The 19,493-nt window shown below is 40.1% G+C and overlaps 2 protein-coding genes across 2 annotated transcripts in view; one reads left to right on the forward strand and one right to left on the reverse strand.

The window, feature by feature from the left end:
• LOC135939235 (locomotion-related protein Hikaru genki-like) overlaps positions 1–19,493 on the reverse strand; it is a 40,027-nt gene that overhangs the window by 12,537 nt on the left and 7,997 nt on the right. The window contains exons 2-4 of the mRNA XM_065483509.1: positions 14,185–14,391; positions 9,028–9,119; positions 602–767 (exon numbers count right to left, since the gene is read on the reverse strand). Of these exons, the coding sequence (XP_065339581.1) occupies positions 602–767; positions 9,028–9,119; positions 14,185–14,391 (465 nt within the window). The remainder of the gene's footprint in view (positions 1–601; positions 768–9,027; positions 9,120–14,184; positions 14,392–19,493) is intronic.
• LOC135939237 (UDP-glycosyltransferase UGT5-like) lies at positions 10,132–13,918 on the forward strand. Its single transcript, XM_065483510.1, has 6 exons — positions 10,132–10,278; positions 11,806–12,255; positions 12,315–12,530; positions 12,678–13,062; positions 13,199–13,418; positions 13,476–13,918. The coding sequence occupies exons 2-6, from the start codon at positions 11,806–11,808 to the stop codon at positions 13,777–13,779; spliced, it is 1,575 nt and encodes a 524-aa protein (XP_065339582.1). The 5' UTR covers positions 10,132–10,278; the 3' UTR covers positions 13,780–13,918.

The raw sequence follows: 19,493 nt of genomic DNA on the forward strand, positions 1-19,493 counted from the left end.
AAAAAATATCCCCGTAATGGATTTCTTGCGGCTTAAAAGCGGCTTGCTATAAAGTTGAAATTATGAGAGATCGCAAGCTGCCTGCCTTTTACGACTGCTAGTCAAGCTGGAGCACAAACTTATTGGCTGCAGGCATGAAGATGTAAAAGCGTGAGTTGTTGTACATTTTTCTCGAGGAAAGTACGTTGTAAAAGAAAAAAAGCATTCCTTGAGATTATAATAATTTTAGCATTCCACTAAAATGAGTATGCGGAAAGACGAGAACTAATATCCCAGGCATAATAGATTGAAATGAACACTCGCATTTCTATTCAAAAATAGTTAAACTTCAAAGCAGATTTACAGCAATATATATCCTGCCCGTAAAGCAAAAAAAAAACTTCTGAACTACATTTTATCTTCGTCTGTGAGATCTTTCACCGGTTGTAGGTCACAGCGTGCAAATAAATGCTCGAGAGCCGAGAGCACCTTCCAGCGATGCAAAAGGGAGCGGAAAATTTCACAGCAATAAAACTTTGCATGCATTGCAAAGATTCTAGCCAGCTGAGCCGTTCAATCGTAAGAAATAAAAACAGTTTGCTCAAGCACTCGAAAGTTTTACCTGTGAAGTTGGTTAGCAGCGTAGTGGGGATGCAGTTGGGCACCTGGTGGTTCCACACGCCACCCTGGCACGTCAGGGTTGACTCCCCGAGCAGCTTGTAGACGCCGAGCTCACGACACCGAACCATCACCTGCGTGCCGTCCGGAAACGGCACCCTCGTGTCCGCCTGCAAACACAAACAATGCAAACTTTATAAATGAGGAGATAGGTATGCAACCCGCGCGACTGTATTGTGTGGCAGGTGGAGGAAATGTGGAGTTTCAGTTACGGCAAATCACGCGTCTAAATTTACCTTTGGAAATAATCATGAAAAATTTGAGTCAGTCATTTAATTTTCGATTGCTTATATTTCAAACTTGTGCTTTGAGTGCATCTCCTGGAAGTGGAACTTAAAAATTTTTGAAACTTGTTTAAATTCTTAGGGTGGGACAACTTTTTAAAGCCTTTTATACGTTATTTTTAACAGTTAATAAGTCAGAAGATAGATATATGAACAGGGAAGCACAAAAGTGTACTACTCCAAAAACCAATTTTTTTTCTATTGGTGGCTTTAAATTGATTCTGTGCTATACAAAAACTGTTTTTTAATCGCTTCTTTCTAATTGACTCGTTTATGTTTAAGCCAATTTTCCTGTCTCCTTTAAAGCTTATTGAAGTCAGATAGATTTGAGGGCACAGAAAGGCCAAAATTTGGGAAATATCAAATAATCGGGACACTTTCAGTCTGTCCGGAATCCTAATTAGAACGCTCATATTGAATGGCCACTACTTATTAACAGGACAGCGAATTATAATTAATATAAACGGGTATCATGCTGTCACCTGCCAAACTTCGCAAAATTTTAATTGTTTTGCACGTTCGTTCCAATTAAACCGGGCCGACAGCCGAATTTAAATGGAAATATCATATTCCGCGCGCACAGCAAGCATTGTTTGATCGCATTTTGATGCAGATTTTGTTTACATCGGCGGTCCGTAATTCACGCTGGCAAACAATCGGATGGACGAGAGCGAACGCAAAAACAGCAACCCCGCATGAACAAGGCAATTAATTTTATACCGCAGCAGACCGTGCACGAAGGCTGGCAGTTATAAACAAATGATAACAAATTTGCAGCCTGGGAAGGGTCACTTTAATTCCATTTGGCACAGACAGAAGTCCAAGATACTCTGTTGGTCGGCGGCTGGTAGAGATAAAAGAGGCTGAGGAGAGGAGAAAAACGCCATACTAGAGTAAGGGAAGATAACGTACTACTTTGCTACACAACCGGCCATTGCTAAAACGAGCTACTTTTACAAATGGACACCGCTGAATAAAGTTGCTGCTTTTCGTGGTCCGGCTGGATTGAAAGTGCGCCGCCGGGAAAGCGGCGGTCGACGCAAACGGTGCGTGCTCTTTTAATTTTCGCAGCTCCACCCGTCCCTTCCCAATTTTTGCCACACACGCGCGCCGAATGGCCGCCATTAGGCCCTTGTTTCTTCAGCTCTCGCCACTTCCAAATCGACCGTGAAAAGAGCGGGCTTGGAATTGCCGTGGCGTTTCCTTCATAGCATCTTGTTGCTCGTTTCTGCCCATTTTTCCTTGTCCCCCTCATAAAAACGGATATTTTAGACAGGAAACACGGCGATTTGGACTGAATTTGGCATGTTTAGATTGGCCTATTATTTATAACTACTGCGACGTAAATTTCTTAGCAGTGAACGAGTTGATTTATGGATTGCTAAAAATAATTTATGCATTGTCCTAACGTGGTCAAGATCATTTTGAACAAGTATTCTGAATCTATGCAGTCTTTTTTGAATGACTTTCATGTGTTTGTAATGACAAAAATAAAAAAAAACGTATTTGTTTTATAAATAGTGCAATATAGATAAAAATTTAAGATTTTTCTCAATAGTAATTATCTGAAAAATTGTGTCGCTTTTGTCAAATTTCTTTTATTGACTAAACAAATTGAAGAATATTTTTCTACTGTAGTGAGAATTTAATCCTTCTACAAAGACTAAACGTCTGGAAAACCCTGTTCAAAACCGTCTCCAACTTCCATTCCAATCAAATCTCAACGCTCGCTGGCAAGCACACAGAGACAGACTTGACGGCACGTTCTCTCCCTCTCACCAAGGTGGCATTTAATATATGCAATGTTGATTCTGTGTTTGTGTTTTGCGAGTCAGCAAAGCAAAATCCCACCTACAAAGCAGGCTAGGCAGACAACTTCAATTTCGGTTTTGCGTGCGTGTTCGCAAGTAAATTAATATTGCAGAAAGCGAAATATTGGCCGCGTGCGATCGATGCTCAAAATTAAATTCGCTGTCATCTCGTGTGCTCGAGAGAGTATCGAATGCGCCTCTGCAGTCGTTCGCGTGCCCAGAGTATCAATTATGTTTTCCAAATTTGTTTTCACTCGTCGCTGTGGTTCTTTCCATTTTTTTATTTATTCGTTCGAAATGATTGTACCACCACCAGCTTATTTATTCCAATCATGCAACGTTAAAATTTGGTTAAACTTTTGGCGAAGCAGCTCGTGCGTATCGGCGTAAAAGAGAAACGCAGTGGCTTAAATTTGTAATTTAGTGCCAGCGTCAAGTGCTCTGCGCGTGCACTCTGAGAGTCCATTATTCTTTTTTGAGAGCAAGAGAACGAGCACTGTATTCAAATCGAAAAATAGTGCTGCCCAAGTCTTCGTCTCCTACGCTAACAGATACAACTTCTAGCGCATCAGAAAATTCGATTGGTAAAATATTTCTCCTATGATTCAGATTTACTTTAACGTAGCAAGTTCTGTAGTTGTGTCCATTTTTCATTTCACTTTTTAACCATGAATTATAGCACCCAAGAAAAATCAAGAGATTTGCTTATTAAACAATTTCCTATAAACTTTTTAATTTTGTATTTTAACGCTTGCTGAGAGTTGAAATTTCGTAGTCGAGAGTCACAAGATTTCATTACCACAAAACACTTTGAAGAAATTATAACAGAGGATCATCTATGTAGTAGCATCACTGTTGTTGAAGTAATCTAATTGTAATTAACGTGTTAATTATCGTATCGACATGGAATAAAGTTTGTAACATAGTTTGAAGTTGATTGAACATTACAATGTAACAACAGTGGTTAGTTGAATTGAGTGTTAATTAATATTGGCAATTAAGATAGCTCTGGAATTGCTCATGTTTGTAGGTTCTCCTGGATGTGTGTTTGCGACAACTTTATAAAACAAACAGATGTAAAATTATTGATGAAACCGATGAAATGAACATTTTCTTTGAAAAAGATTCAAGATAATATCAAATTTAGATTTTACTGAAGCTCTTTAATGTATTAATATGCAAATTAATGCGTCTTTTCAACAAAAGAAATAGATGCATTCTTTCCGTCATAATTTAACTTTTCACTTAAATTTTCTTTCACTTCCGCTCTCTGCTCTAACTTAGTGAATTGATTGAACAAAAACAAAAGCAAGAGAGTCATAAAATCATGAGAAAACAGGTCCGGATGCACTGGAAGGATATGCATAATTAAGGATGCAGCTAGAAGTTTGTTTCACTAGGGGAATCAAGCGAGGGAAGCCCTCCCTTTTAAAACATTTAAGCAAGACAAAAAGTAAGTCTTATACGGCGTATAAAAGTTGACCCAATTTAGTTGATCAACTGCTGTGAAAATACACAGCGGCAGATAAGTGAAACGAGCTCCACTTTTCCGAGACGGAAGGCAAGTCAAACTCACGTCTGGTCTCTGTGCCAAAGGCAGGCAGCCTCTGTTTTTGTTAACGACGTGCCGCCGAGCGGGCAAATTCACATGCACAGACATTTCCAGCACACTTCCATATATTATATGTGAGCTCTTTATTCAGAGGGAACAAAGAAAAGGGCTGCTGCTGGAAAGCAGTTTATTATTTATTTTTCAACTGAGGTGCGCAGTATCAAAAATGAAAAGCGCAGGAATTCCAATGTCGTACTTTATTACACGAGGGAAAACTAGTTTTCCGCTGCTGGATCAAATTTATCGGCCGTCTTTGAATTTTACGGGGCAGAGGGAAAGTAATAACGCTCTTCTTCCGCTCCGCCGGAGGATTGCATCTCTTAACATGACTGATTTCTCATTTCAGATAACTTTTCGGACTCGGTGAGTGCGGAAATTTTATTGGGAGCGACGCTAGTGTAGGGGATCGCGATTTATTGCTCCTTGTTTCCTCTCGAGCGTGTTCTTTCGATTCGTTGCATTTGCGCCACTTTTGATAAATGTTCGTGCTAAATCAAAAGGTAAAATATTACGCACACATGCACCTTCTCCTACATTTTCTTTGCAAATATTAATCAGTTACACTGAATCATCAAATCCAAGTCATTCATCTGTAGCAGAAATAAATGTATCAGAATCTCAACAACTATAAAATATTATATACTATTTCATTTTTTAATTGTATACTAATCACAGGAATGCTTTTGTAAAATCAATTTGTAAAGTAAATCATCCCAATAAATGGTCTCATTTTCTGTTTATTTGATAGTTAAACGCTTATTTCGCATTGATGAATTAATTTCACGGCAAATTTCCATTATTTGATTATTGATTGGACAGTAGTTAGCAGCCTTAAGAAAGGAACCCGGAATTTCTATTTTACCTCTCAGAATTTCTTTCGTGAAATAAAGGGCAGAAGTTTCTTTATTGAATCAGCTTTGTAAGAAAGGATGGAATTTTAGATATGGATTGTTTTGTTCCAAGAGAGATGTTTTCAACAATCATTGATTCCTTACTCTCTGCAGCTAATATTATGGCATGAATTTGCATTTGAAGGTCAATTACTGCTGAGGAGGCCCGCGAGGCCAAAATAGCGAGCTAAATAGTACGAAAACGGGTGAGATAATTTTCCTTGCAATTAATTAACTTCAAATGCCACCCATTCCTCATTTGTTTGCCAATTGTGTAAAATCTACGAATTGTGTATAAGTATTTTTTCAATTTTAACAATTGTAGTGATCTCTTGACAATTTAACATCTAATTTAGAAAATAACAAATCATTGCCAGAATTTGTACATGCATCATGACATGACTTCAATTTTGGTTAGCTCTAAACATTGCGAGGAAATCAATAGCCAACTCTCATGTCGAACAAAAGAACGTATTCATCTATAGACGCACAAACAGAGCTTGGCAATAGAACTTGAGTGACAAGCAGGCCAACGGAGAATTTTGAGGGTTCTTGATAAATATACTACACATCACTCATTCTGACAACTGCTCTAGCCATTTTCTTTTTTGCTTGCTGCACCAAATTCTTTCCGCTCCAACGACGCAGCCCCTTTTGCATACGGAGGAATTCTCCTTTGGCCGGTGGCGAATTCCGTGGGGCAATATTGGCTCTCGACTGGCCGGCCGGTCGGGGCTGGGCAGTTGCCGGTTGCCCATCCGCCTCGGCCAGTCTGGCCCCATCCCGGCACACCTAGCCTTCAATTCCCACCTCTTTTATGCGTCAAGTTTTATTAGTTGCCAAAGTAGTGGTGGCGGTCAGAAAGGGTTCCTGCCGAGCTGGCCGAACCGCCTCTTTGAGGTCTCTTTTCCTGCCGGTCCAAAGTGAAAAATCACTTTGAGAGACGAGAATCGTGTTTCATGCACGGCTGCGTTTCTCAGGTTCTTGCCAATGGAACGGCGACTTTTGCAAGGTTCGCTTCGGCATTCAGCCGAGGGGTTTCTTCTGGATGCTGCCACATTGGAAACGGTCTCTTGTGAATAGAGGAAATCCGGGAAGTACCTATATTACGTCAATGAATCTAAAATGCTTAAAAATTGATTTTTATAGGGTAGCCCGAAATATGTTTTAAGAAAATAATATCTCGTACCAAAACAAATATTGAAATAAAATTATGAATTAAAACTGCTCACTGTTATATTCTAAGTATTTAATATTTAATAAGGTATTTGATGCACACAGAGAGCGGAACGTAAAATGAATTAGTCTGCCTATCTTGAGCCATGAATCAGTGAGATTCATTCCTTCCTCCCAGAGCGACCACACCGCAACACGTAAATTTCACTTATAAAGAGAAGGTTAATTTATACAGCAACCTTTCTAAACCCAGGAGATACTGTAAAAATCTCAATAGAAAATATTATCGTAGATTAAAATCAAAGATCCTAGTTTCATGCATGCGATCATATTTTTTCACGCAGAATGGACACTCTATGTGGGGCTAGCCGATTGAGCGGATGGTTCCAGAAGATATTGCACTCTCCGTCAAGGTATTATAAAACAGTTGATGAAAAATTCTGCCTATCAGACGCGATGGCAAAAAATAAATTTGCTCTAGTCGTTCGCGGACGTGAAAAAATTGGCCATTTGTGCCGAGGACACAAAATGAAAATCGATCTGGCTGCGCGCCGGCCTGACGTCAGCCTTTTGTGCAGCGCGTCTCTCGCGTGCTGCTCTCTCAAACTGTTGGATCCATATTGAAAATTGATAGCCATTTATTATCGCGACCGCGAATATGGCGAGTTTAATCAAATTAAGCCTCGGCTGGATTTTGGGCCAGCTGGCGTTGCCGGACCGCTTTATCTCTGTGTTGCGCACACGCTGCTAAACCTGCCTTTGATGGATTGAAGGGTGCACAAGGAAAAATCCATCATTTTCATCACGTTTTCGTCAGCAGCACCGCAGCAAAACTCGTTTCGCCGGACATGCTATTTACTTGATACCCTCCCCAATTGATGGAAAGGGCAATTCAATGACGGATTTCATTTTTGATCTTTTACAAGCTCCAATTTAATCTTTTCCCACGATAATGATCAAACACATTCGTTTTTTTTATAAAGTTGTAACCCTATCGTTTTGAGTTTTGCTAGTTGTTAACCACTGTAATGGTTTTTAAAATGGTTTCTCTCATATACTAAAACAAAAGGAATTTGTAACTAAAATAGGTTTTTTATTTACTTAAAGTTTAAATAATTTTTGTTAGATGATTTGGATTAGTTTTCAGGAAAATTATAAAGCAAATCCGTTGTATAAACATATGTTGAATACATGATCGTTCACTTCAATCAATTAAATTACTTTTATCCAAATATATCAATCAAGTTCTTTGAACGTGGTCCCCTAACACATTTTAATTTACAGGACATCACTGCTATAGTTTCAAGACAATTTGAGGTATGCAATTCTGCGTTTGATTGAAACAGCCATTTCTCTCATATTCAATCAAAAATGTATTAATTGAACTAAACAGTCAAATATTACACCATATATGATTTCATCACCAGTGTTTTGTTTTTAGTGTATTTCATGGGCTGAGGATTTAATAAAATTTTGGAAATTTTAATCACATGCTTAATCGCACTTTCGGGATTTGAAGGGGGCACTTAATTCGCGTTTTTATCGTCGCTATCAGCAATCTCAAATGGTGTAAGAAATTTCATTTCACGAAGAGAAGGCATAGGAAATACAGCTAAGGGAGTCGTGCGCGAGAAACGAGCGAAAATAAGATTTTATCACGCGCGCTGTGTTTCAACACCTCATTTTTTAACCATGCACAGACAATGTAATTTCGGAACGAGGCATTTTTCAAGAGAACAAAAGCAGGAGACGCACGAGAGGGAAAGAGAGGAGTGAGAAGAGAATATTGGGAGTGTGTGCTCGAGCGAAAATTGTCTTCATCTCCGGGCACGATTTAATCCCTTTGTGTTGAACCCGACACATTTTTGTCAAGCAGCCGTCCCTGGGTCTGGCGCTGCAAAGTGGTGGTACGTTCTCCGAGGTGGAATTAAAATTCATCCCTGCCTTGCGCAAAATGTTAATAATACGTCCTCTCATCCGCTGCCGAGCAAAAAACTCGAGAGTGGAAAAGAAAAAAGGCCAAATTTGTCGCCATCATGCACGCACAGGGGGAATATTTTATTCGAATTTAATTGCCCAGCTGTGCGCCGTTTCACTTTTCCCCGCTATGGTTGCCAGAACCAGCTTCTCGTTCCAGAAAATCGGTTTTCATCCAAATTCAAGTGTTAGAAGCAATTACTGGATTGGTAGAAGAGCATGGTCTGCTAACAACCACATTATTTAGAAATAAAATTAAATGCGTGATAGCATCTTTAAGAAATGCAAAATTCCTCTAACCATGCCAACTTTTAAATTTTGAAGTTGTCTATTTGGCAACCATGTCGGGAAGAGGGAAATTTATTGTTGTCGAATTTTTCACTCTTCTCGTCATAAGCCGAGAGAGAGAGAGAGAGAGAGAGAGAGAGAGAGAGAGAGAGAGAGAGAGAGAGAGAGAGAGAGAGAGAGAGAGAGAGCCAGCCGTGCAAGACCCTTTTTGTGTGTGACAATTTAATTTCCTTTGACCCTGATGCTTGCGCGCTGGCGTGCAATTTTTTATGGGAAGGGGATTGTATCTCTCTCTTCTCGTATCTGCCGACGGAGATGGAATAAGAACTCACCACAATGCTGACATTCTTGTACATCACCAGCAGCTGAGGCGGAAGAGCGCCGAAATGACAGCTTCGCAAGAGAGGTCCGTAAATGTCGCCGCCTGGAAAGAAAACAAAATGTGCTCAATGCGAAAAAATGGAACGGGAGCGAGGCTTAATGCGGGAGGAAACTAAATCCATCCCGATTTTCATTAGAGCGGAACGAAATAATCCGCTTGCTGCCTCTTACAGCGTTGACGCTTACTCAAAATATTTTAATATTCTGAAAAAGTCGTCATGTTTAGCAAATATTTTTAATCAACATTTGGTAGCGCTCGAAAGTCGAATGTTTTCTTTGGAATGTTTAATTTCCTCCAAAATATGCAATATATCAGAAATTAGCTTTAAAATATTATTAATATTTCGTTATAAATACTGTCTCAAGGTTTTTATTTCATAATACAATGCAATCTTGAACATTTTTCATTTAGGTTTCACTCTATGTCTTGTTTAAATTTAGAAGTAAGTTACATTTTTAGGACATACATAACCACAAAAATAACAAAATAATTTTCATCATTCTAAATTTGCAGTAAAATATAGGTTTAATTAATAATTTAGGAAGATAAAACAGATGGGAATTTTGAAGCTAAAATGTGTGTTGAAATATAAATTTCTACCACTGTTTAATTTTCATATATTTGAGAGAACTGAAGACTGAATTTAAATATAATTAAAACCAGGCTTCATCCTCGTTGTCAATTAAAGAGAAATTTGTCTTCTTTATTTCTCGACCAGTTTCGACGTCATCAAGTACGTCCTATTCATGAGGAACTTGAGGCAAGCTCCAAAGACCAAATGAGGATGAAGCCTGGTTTTAATTATATTCAACATGAAAACAACCTCGAGTGGTCGCACTTTTCAAATACTGAATTTAAACTCCAAAAACGGATCCTTGAGATTCTGCAAATTGCAATTAAAGCTCATTTTCTATTTTCCTCAATAGATGTCTCTTCAATTCTCCATTCATTTAATAAAGTGAAATCTTTCGCCGAGTTGCCGCATCTGGAGCCTTGCATTTATATGGTGCTGCTCGTCACCTTGGGCAGCGATAGTGCGTTGCCCTTGCTCGGCCCACGTGACTTTTGTAATGCATCCTCTATCTTTTCTCCAACCGATTTCTGCCGCACATGCGTATCATCAGTACAGCAAGTCAGCTGAGACTGAGAGCTCTGGTCCAGAGTAATTGGCAACCGGCTATAAATTATTTGCACAAAACAGGTACATGATTTTTAGGCACAATACGTTTCAATCGCTTTTTGCGAATAACCGCTACACTTTCAATTATTGTGATATCGTATTCCCTATGAAGATAGGCGGAGGAGGTAATTATTGAATGTTAAATTTTAATTAACACAATATGTTCGTTTTCTAAAGTAAGAATAATTTATTCGATATTTTTAAGGCACATAATGTTAAGATGGTTTGAACAGCTACAAATTAATTATGCCATAAAAGGTTTTTTTTTTTTTTTTTGCTCTTTTTATCCCTGTCCGAGGACCGGAGGACCGGGAAGGGCGCGCACTGCACTAGCACGAATGCTGAAACCCGGGTCCCAATAACACCGCGAACGGATAACATGGGCGCACCAGGCCGCACAGGGACCCAGACCACTGAAGGGCCACTTGCCTCCGCACCGAGGACTGCATTGAAACGCTAGACATTTGTCCCGTGAAGCCAAATCACGCATGCTGGAAAGGTGCAAACCAGCAAGTAGCGAGTCGGCGCCGGTGCGCCTCCCAGCCCGTCGAGCAATTTGAGCAATTCGAGTCACTAAACTAACCACTTTTTGCCATCTCTGACATTGGGTAGCCAGTATTAGATCTCCCAACTGCTCAAATACCTCTCATTGCTTTGACACTCCTGAGAGTGCCTTAACAATGCGAGCCAACGGGCTGGTTTTAAAATAATTTTGATAGAAATTACTTTATTTATTTATTAACCAGTTTTGAATCGGAGTGTTCAATTTGTTGTTTTATATTTTCAATTGATAAATAAAAATTTAATATATTTGAGTTCCCTATAAGCAATAAGAAAATATACAACATGGCGAAATATTGAATTTTCAGGAAATAGGCCTTTAAATTATTGATATCTGTTTAAAATCATATAATATGATGAGCGATTCATTATAATATGTATTTTGTTAATTATTCATGATTTAATACATAACACTCGAAAAATATTACTTTTGGAAATCGCACGAACAAAGGCAAAAAATTTAATATATTCTCCTCATTACAGAAAACAACTCTTCCGAGCTTTTTTTTTTAAAATAATATGATTATAGACAGATTTGGTCTTCTTTAATTTCAAGATAGAAACATCAAATTACTTATAAAAGCTTTAGCTCAGGGAAGAAACTTATTGGTTATAGATATCATTTGATTTAAAAGTTTTTCTTGCCATATTTACAGAGTTAGATAAAAGACTTTCAATTGAACTTTCCTGATAAATTACATATTATATAATAAAGAATTTCTTCTCCCTTAAAATGAACCATTTTTCAATCATAAAAATATTGAATATCAATATACGTTTAAAACGTATTATGAAGCCAATTGTAAAATTGAACTACAATTGTGTTCCTCCGCCTGACATAGTTTTAAGGAAATAACCAGCTCAAATTTTTGTTTCACGTTGAATGTACAAAATTTGCTTGGAAACATACTTCTAGCTTAAATTGAAGCAACAAAAATGTCTAATTTCTAAACTAAACAATCAGCGATTTTATCATGATTTTGCCAGATGCGGTGGTTATCGCTGTTGGTGTTGGCGGCCACCTGTGTGGCCTACGGCCATGGAGCGCGCATCCTGGCCATCTTCCCCTTCATCTCCAAGAGTCACATGATTGTGCTGAACGGACTGACCGTTGAGCTGTCCAAAAGGGGCCACGAGATGGTCGTCGTGTCCGGTTTCCCACAAAGCAAGAAACTACCCAATTACACTGACATCGATCTAATGCCCGCTCTGAAGGAAGTGATCGAAAACGGTCCAAGCAAAAACCTTTTTGAAATAAGCGACATGCCATTCTACATGGTGCACATGATGATGTGGGGTTTTGGCTACTACGTCACAGAAGTCGTTGCCAACACTCCTCAGTTCCAATCAGTGCTTGAGGATAGGAAGGGATTTGACCTGGTCATCGCGGAGGTGTTCATGAACGAGGCTTTCTATGGATTGGCAAACCACTTCAAGGTAATAATTTTTTTTGCCAGGCTCACTCAGCTTTATTAAATTATGCTAAATGATTGTAGGCACCTTTGGTTTTGGTCTGTCCGTTTGGTGGTTTCCATTTCCACAACTACGCGTTTGCAAACCCAATTCCTTTGTCATTCTACCCTAATCCATCCCTGGAATACTCTGATAGAATGTCTTTCATCGAGCGGCTGACAAACTTCTTGTACACAAAGAGCTTTGACCTTGGATATTACCTGTATAGTGTGCCCAAGCAGGACGCCCTCAGCAAAAAGGTAGTTTAATTCAGTTTTATTTTTTTAGATATTGCAATTAGTATTCCTTTAAACAATTTGCAAACTCTTTCTTGAAAGTTCAATTATAATAAAATTAATTTTGCGGCCCCCTATTCCTCTTGCCATATATTTTAAACTCTTAATTAGATTTTTGGCCCGGACACACCACACGTGACTGAGCTAGAGTCCAACGCTGTCGTCGTGTTGGTTAATCAACACTTCACGCTTAACTACCCGCGACCGCTGATGCCCAACATCATCGAGGTGGGCGGGATGCACGTTTCTCGCGAGGTGAAACCACTGGACAAAGACTTTAAAGACTTTTTAGACGGTGCCAAAGAAGGTGCCATCTACTTTTCTATGGGCAGCAACCTTAAGAGCGAATTGATGGGCGAGGAAAGAATCAAGGCGCTTGTTGACGCTTTCTCAGAATTGCCCCAAAGAGTACTGTGGAAGTGGGAGTCGGACCAAATGCCGGGAAAACCTAGCAACCTCAAAGTCGCATCATGGATGCCTCAGCAGGAAATTCTAGGTAATAGTTTATCTGGACAAAATTTCCAGCCAATTAATGAAAATAATTCATTTTGCAAAAGACTTTCAAGGGTTGTTAAGAATTTTTTAAGCGAACAAGTATTCAGAGAGAAACTCTAAAGATTAATAATTTGCAGCACATCCTAATGTGCAAGTTTTCATCACGCATGGTGGCCTGTTAAGCGCCCAAGAAGCAGCCTTCCATGGCGTAACGCTGGTCGGAATTCCCATTTTCGGCGACCAAAAGCTCAACATGCGAAAAGCGCAGCTTGGAGGCTATGGAATTCTGCTCGACTTCAACAATATTACGAAGGCGTCTGTTAAGTGGGCATTAAACGAGGCTATCCACAACAAAAAGTATCGCAAAAATACAGCCATACCGAGCGCAAGGTAACTTTTGATACCTTATTTCAGGATAAAAGAGGCGGCCCGCCAGAGGTCGTTCCAGTACAGGGATCAGCCCGAGTCACCCTTGGACAGGGCAGTCTACTGGGTTGAGTACGCCCTGAGACATAAGAACGGTAAGCACCTTAGATCCGCTGGAGCCGACCTCAATTGGGTGCAACTTGGCATGTGGGACGTTTACGCTGCGCTCTTGGCACCGTTTATCTTCCTTTACTGGTTGTGCAGAAGATGCTGCTCGAAAAAGGGTCAAAAGCCAACGCCTGATGCGGTAAAACCGAAAACCTCTGGCGCGAGTAAGAAGAAGAAACAGTGATGTGTGACTGGTGTTTTATATTTTGAGAATTTTCTTTACTTTCGATATTTTGTGTTCGTGCTATGATACTGTTTGCTAGCTCAACGAAAATTATACGGTTTGAAATAAACATTGTCAAACCATAAAAACTTTTCGACGAGTCCCTTTACTTTTAATCCAAAAATCCCACCTGATTTTAAATCTTTTTATGTAATTGCAGTTCCAAATATTCTACAGAATGTTTGTTTGTATCGATGAATGTAATCATTGATATCTGAATATTTGCATGATAGTAAATAAGCGGTTGAAAATAGGTTGAATTTACAGACAATACAGCTTAATAAATATTTCAAAACCAAACTGGTATCAATTAAAATATCTTAAAATGCATTTCACATAATATGGTGAAAAATAAAATTTGCTTACCCGGTGCTTTTGCAACGTTTATTTGACACATTGGGCCGACCCACTCTCCATGGAGGCACTGGATCCTGCACAGCCTCCGCTCCCCCGAAGGCCCGATGGCGCCGTGGAACATGACCTCGACGACCTTGGAGTAATCGGTGGTGGAAGAGATGACCGAGTTGCCGTCGAGGGCCATCTCTGGCGGTGAGCAGAGGGTGCCCGCCCATCCTGCAACAAACGGCCGCCGACTTTTAATTAAGTTTTTGTGCAATCGACGCGACGGGCGGTCGGAAAGCGTTTGGAGTGATTATTCCGCGTGCTGCACCCGCCTGGCGGCGATAATCTGATCGCGCCTCAGGTCAACAGCACTCCCTGGGGTGCGGTCACAAAAAACGGCGGTCAAGTGAGCGCACTCCGCGCTCGGTTTGCATGCGAAATGCCCTCGGGGACCACCTGTGCTGCTTAATCTCGGCGAAAAATTAATTTCAGTCCCACTGGAAAGCTCCTCGTGCGCGTGACATTTTGATTCTTATTTTTTGTGGTAGTGTGGCGCAGATTTAGCGGTGAGGGTAAATTTTGCAATTTATGACTGCTTCCATAATGAAACAACTTTTTTAGTAGGAGGGTGTTTACGGTACTGCCTTTCTGTGGTAGCGATGGCCTCTTTTTAGTCAAACTCTGAATGATGTGAGTGTGCAACCACGCTTTATGAAAAATGCTTAACGAGAAATGAAAACGAAAATACGCTTCTCATTAAAATGATTAAATTCATACCACGTTTTTAAAGATATTCGAAGTAAAGGGAAATAATTGGAATTGGTGAAAACAAGAAGAGAAAAAAAGTTTATTCTTCCTCTTGAGGTTTCTCCTCCACTTTTAGCATGGTTAAAAACATTTATCTGCTTTTGGGAAAACTTTCTTCTAGAGGAATTCCACAATGAAAAGGACGTAGATAAACGGTAAACCGTCACTTGCCTTTCTCAAGTGCACTTTGAGCGTCACGACTGCATGATCACCCATTTGATAAATATTTCTCACTGACTCGGCACCACATCTGTGGATTTTCTGCGGGGCTCTGCACAAATAAGTTTATAATTCCTCTTCATCCCCAGCTGGTGGAGGGATGTAGTTTGCGCCAGAGAAAGCAACTTGGTCTTCCTTCATTTATGATTACACAGAGCAGAAAACTTTTCTCGCCGGCTCATGCACTTTCCGAACTGGAAAAAGAGACCATCTTTTCAACTTAGCCGAGCACATCTATTCGTAGTTCATAAATAAAATGAATTTGCAGCGGCAGCCGGAGCTAAAGAGAGGAGCAGCCTTTTTATGCAATAAAAAACACACGTGCTGTCGCGGACAATCGCGATTAACGGCGTCCAAGCTCAAGGTCGAAAGTTTAACACCATTTTTCTCGGCCCCGAGCTGCCTTTTCCTAGCTCCACGTGCAATATTTATACAGACGCGTGTGTGCACTCGCGGGCATGGTTTTTTCCGCAGCTACCCAGACCTCTTCGGACACGTTATTTACACACGCGGGAGTGCAACCCAGGAAAAAGGCTTTCCGCTTGGTTAGCCGGCGATGATGGTTAAATATAAAAGCAGAACGCAGCATAACTAGTTTTTATTTCAAAGCACGGCCGCATTTTTATTCACATTAAAAGAGCATGCCTGCCGCTTTTCTAATTAAAAACGCGGTGAGAGCCGGGTGCCTACTGCGTACACTAGCTACTGCGGCTCGTTTTTCGTGAGCAGAAATGTGTACGTTCGACTGCGTACAAACACACTCGCGCACACCGCTGCCATTTGGAGCAGCAAGGGGTTTGAATATATGAGATTCGCAGGTTGCACTTTTCCACCTGGCGTGACGCACAAGCCTCTTGTTACGTTCGTTTATGTATTCACGCAGCCAAAAAGCAGCCGGCACAATTATTTCGTTGATCTCGTGGGAAATCCGAGCAGGCGCGTCGGATTTATGTGCCCAAGTGGGGCCTTAATCTGGTAAAACTTGCTCCTAGGTGAAATATGAATGCATGTGAAATGATTAGTATCACCGCACGTGAATGGAAGTTCCACGTGCTCTTTTCTCCCTACGCCTTGAAATGAAAAACGTGAGAAAAAGATTCATGCAAGCTGAATGCACGGCTATGATTCAACAACGAGTAGAATTTCACCAAAAAGGGTAAATTATTCATAAATTGAAATTGAAACAATTTTGCAACAATTATATTCTTAGCAGTGCCTTGATTAATTAGATACATAACACATAACCTATATGATCTGTTAAACACATATTATAAAATTAAGCAATAAAACTCGTGACAGTAAAATAATCATTAAACAATGAACTAATAACCCAATAACTTTTAGTAGCTGGATTACAAAGACAAACATTATTTAACCATTATACATTTTCCAGATTGGATTTTATTCTTCATTGCTCTGGTGTTCAATCCAATATAAATCAATAGAGATTGTTGTAAACTTTGCGGAGAAATAAATTTAAAACGCGCAGAGCGTTATTCCCGGGAGGCACACGACTGCTTCCAAAACACGAACGAGGGCCAAAAACAAGAGGCGCCACTCGGGTCTTTCCACTTTGCAGAGACGTGAGTGTGCACAGGATAAGACTCTTTTGGGCCGACGAGCTCAGGATGCGGAGAAATATTTATGATTTCTCCGGGAGCGGGTTTAATTGTGGCATAAATTGTTGCGAGCATGCTCCGGAAGAGTGACCCAATTTATCGGGAACAAGAGTGGCGGCTGTGTGCGTTTGCGAGCAAAACACGGCTGAGAGCAGGAAGCGGCGTAAAAATTATTACCTGACCATATAAGCCTAGCCGATCAAGATATAGGGCAAGCACGCGTCGGACACGCCTCTTAAACTCCACCCTTTATTGCAACGCTTGCTTGCCAAGAAATTACGCTCCGATGCTTGATTTTACGGCTTTCTCCGCTTCCTCGTCAATTTTTCAATATACCTCTTCCCAGAAAATGCTCTTTGTTCATATAATTGCATATAAGAGGGAAGATTTAGAGTAGGATTTTGTAGAACAAATAGCTGGATGCTTTACATGGAAAATCCCAATGTTCAAATGTTTAATTTTTTATAGATTCCCATATCTTCTACAGTATAAACAGCTTTTATCACATTATAGGATTCAATCGATATTTGCCAGTTTCACAATTTAGGGGTTGAAATCTTCTTATCCAGGATGAGACTGACTAACTAGAAAAATGCACTGCTGAGCCACTGGTTTTCACCCCCGCACAAGTGCATCCACGCCCCAGTCTCATTTTTCTTCCACTTTCGTCGGAGGGGCGCGTTTAGGGGTGCATGTGTCAGTCAGCCAGATAGGTGCAATAGCCGTGGGGTAAATTCTGTAGGTATCGGCTGTCAATATCGTCTGTTGGGCCTCGGTTGGGATTAGTTTCTCGGCACGGTGGCGGTCCATTTGTCACCAAACGCCACGGCAACTGGACCTGACAGCGAAAAAGTGGCTATCTAATCACAGGCCGAGTCAAGGGAAATCCGGAAAGGGAGAGAGCGGCCGAGATAATATTTTTGTTTTTCCTCTGGAACCTGTCGGCTCCAAATAAATTAGTTGCACGGTTGGATTAAATTGATAGCAATTAAAGTTATTAAGGTTAAATCATAACAGAAATTGGATTTCCATAAAAAAAGGTATTTGATATCCAAAATTATATTTGAAAAAATGATTTTTTTTCAAGGGCTCAGCGAGGCGTGAGATACATTTGTATTGAACCTTTTCGCGTTAATGCTCTAATTTCTGTCAGCCCATTCTCCTCTCTGTAATTTACTGACGAAAGTGTGATTTTTATGCATGTATGACTTGTAGAGGAAGAATAAACAATATTAAAACCGATTTAATAATTTAAAATTGATTCCACGATGAAAAATGTTTCGATCTAATTGTGAATTAGGCAAAGCAGAAAATTTTAAATCTTATTTAACTAGGTTTTCGGGTCCAACATAGCATACCAAGCTATCAAATTCAGGCGACACTAAGCCACGAGCACTAAGCGGTGGCTTAACTAGCTCAGGGCAACTTGAAGCGCGGAGAGAATTAGCACCAAAGCCGATTTGCATGTTGTGTGATGCTCGCACCTGCCGATACAGCCGAAAATCCAATCACGGCTCATGCAAATGACAGTGGCACTTGGCCAGCTTGAATTTTCAAGCACGACCCCTCTCAGCTTTGCTTTGCATTCCGGTGTTCATCGGCAGGAAGGGCAGATTCCAGAGCGCTCGAGCAGCCCGCTAATTATCCAAATTCGCCTGACTGAGAAGGGTGCACGCGTATCATGGGACGGCGACCTTTGTGGAGAATCAGTCACACACCCGGGCCCGAGTGTAATTAACTCAAGGATTAGTCCTCGGGCGAGCCAAACGTAATTACAAGTTCACACACGCGGCGGATAAAACTCGCTTTCTTGCTTGCCGACCGAGAAAATTGGTTTCAGCTTCCTTGGTTTGCACCATTTCTAAGATTTTCTCCAAAAAAATCATTTTTTCTGGTAAAAAGGTGAAAAATTAAATGATTTCACTTTGATAAAAACCCTGAGATAAAATTTTCAATTTAACATTTTTGTTTAAAAAGAGGGAGAAAACGGAACAGTTTTGCTCATAAAATTTGATAAACTATCTTATTGATAGAAGAATCACGCGACAGTGTTTACATAGTTCTTTTATTATTTTTCCTACTCTAATTCGTATTTGAAAAGCTAAAAAAATGAGCGGCAAGTTAAAACAACAAAAGGGATACAACTTATATGTCACGAACAGTCACAAGAAGAAATAATGAAAATTATTTATGAGTGTTTGAGTGCCTCGTTCGTCAAAATTTTTTTAAATATATTTTTTCAAAAGATCACAATGACTTTGAATAAGAAAATTGAATTATTCTTGTGCATATGCTAGCCTCTTGGTTCGTTCTGTCCTCAACCCAAGCTCACAATTTGCTGACATCGATTGATTTTCTGCACAATGGAGACTCATTTCGAAAGAAGCTCATTTTTTATTTGGATTACAGGCAGAGACCGTGTCTCTTTCGCAATTGGATGCTGTGTCTAACAATGGAAAACTCGTTTCCGCAATGAAATATATAAATATATATAAACGAAGGGAGCGGAGCGAAACCAATCAATTTTCCACTTGCATTAACGTAGAAATTTGAATCCACAGGCGCAGCATTGGAAATTAGAAGGAAACCTTTCTTTCTCACTGTGCCATACACTTGGCAAAGGGAGAAGGAAAATCAGCCTTTTAATCATGCTCCGAGCTTTTTTCCTTTCTGTCAAACTGCTGGATA

The sequence above is a fragment of the Cloeon dipterum genome, chromosome 3 (genome assembly GCF_949628265.1).
Source record: "Cloeon dipterum chromosome 3, ieCloDipt1.1, whole genome shotgun sequence".
Classification (NCBI taxonomy): domain Eukaryota; kingdom Metazoa; phylum Arthropoda; class Insecta; order Ephemeroptera; family Baetidae; genus Cloeon; species Cloeon dipterum.

Coding starts and splice junctions, on each gene's coding strand:
- LOC135939237 (XM_065483510.1), top strand. CDS start 11,806: ATGCGGTGGTTATCGCTGTTGGTGTTGGCGGCCACCTGTGTGGCCTAC. Junction 12,256..12,314: donor GATTGGCAAACCACTTCAAG/GTAATAATTTTT, acceptor AAATGATTGTAG/GCACCTTTGGTTTTGGTCTG. Junction 13,419..13,475: donor GAGGCTATCCACAACAAAAA/GTATCGCAAAAA, acceptor ACCTTATTTCAG/GATAAAAGAGGCGGCCCGCC.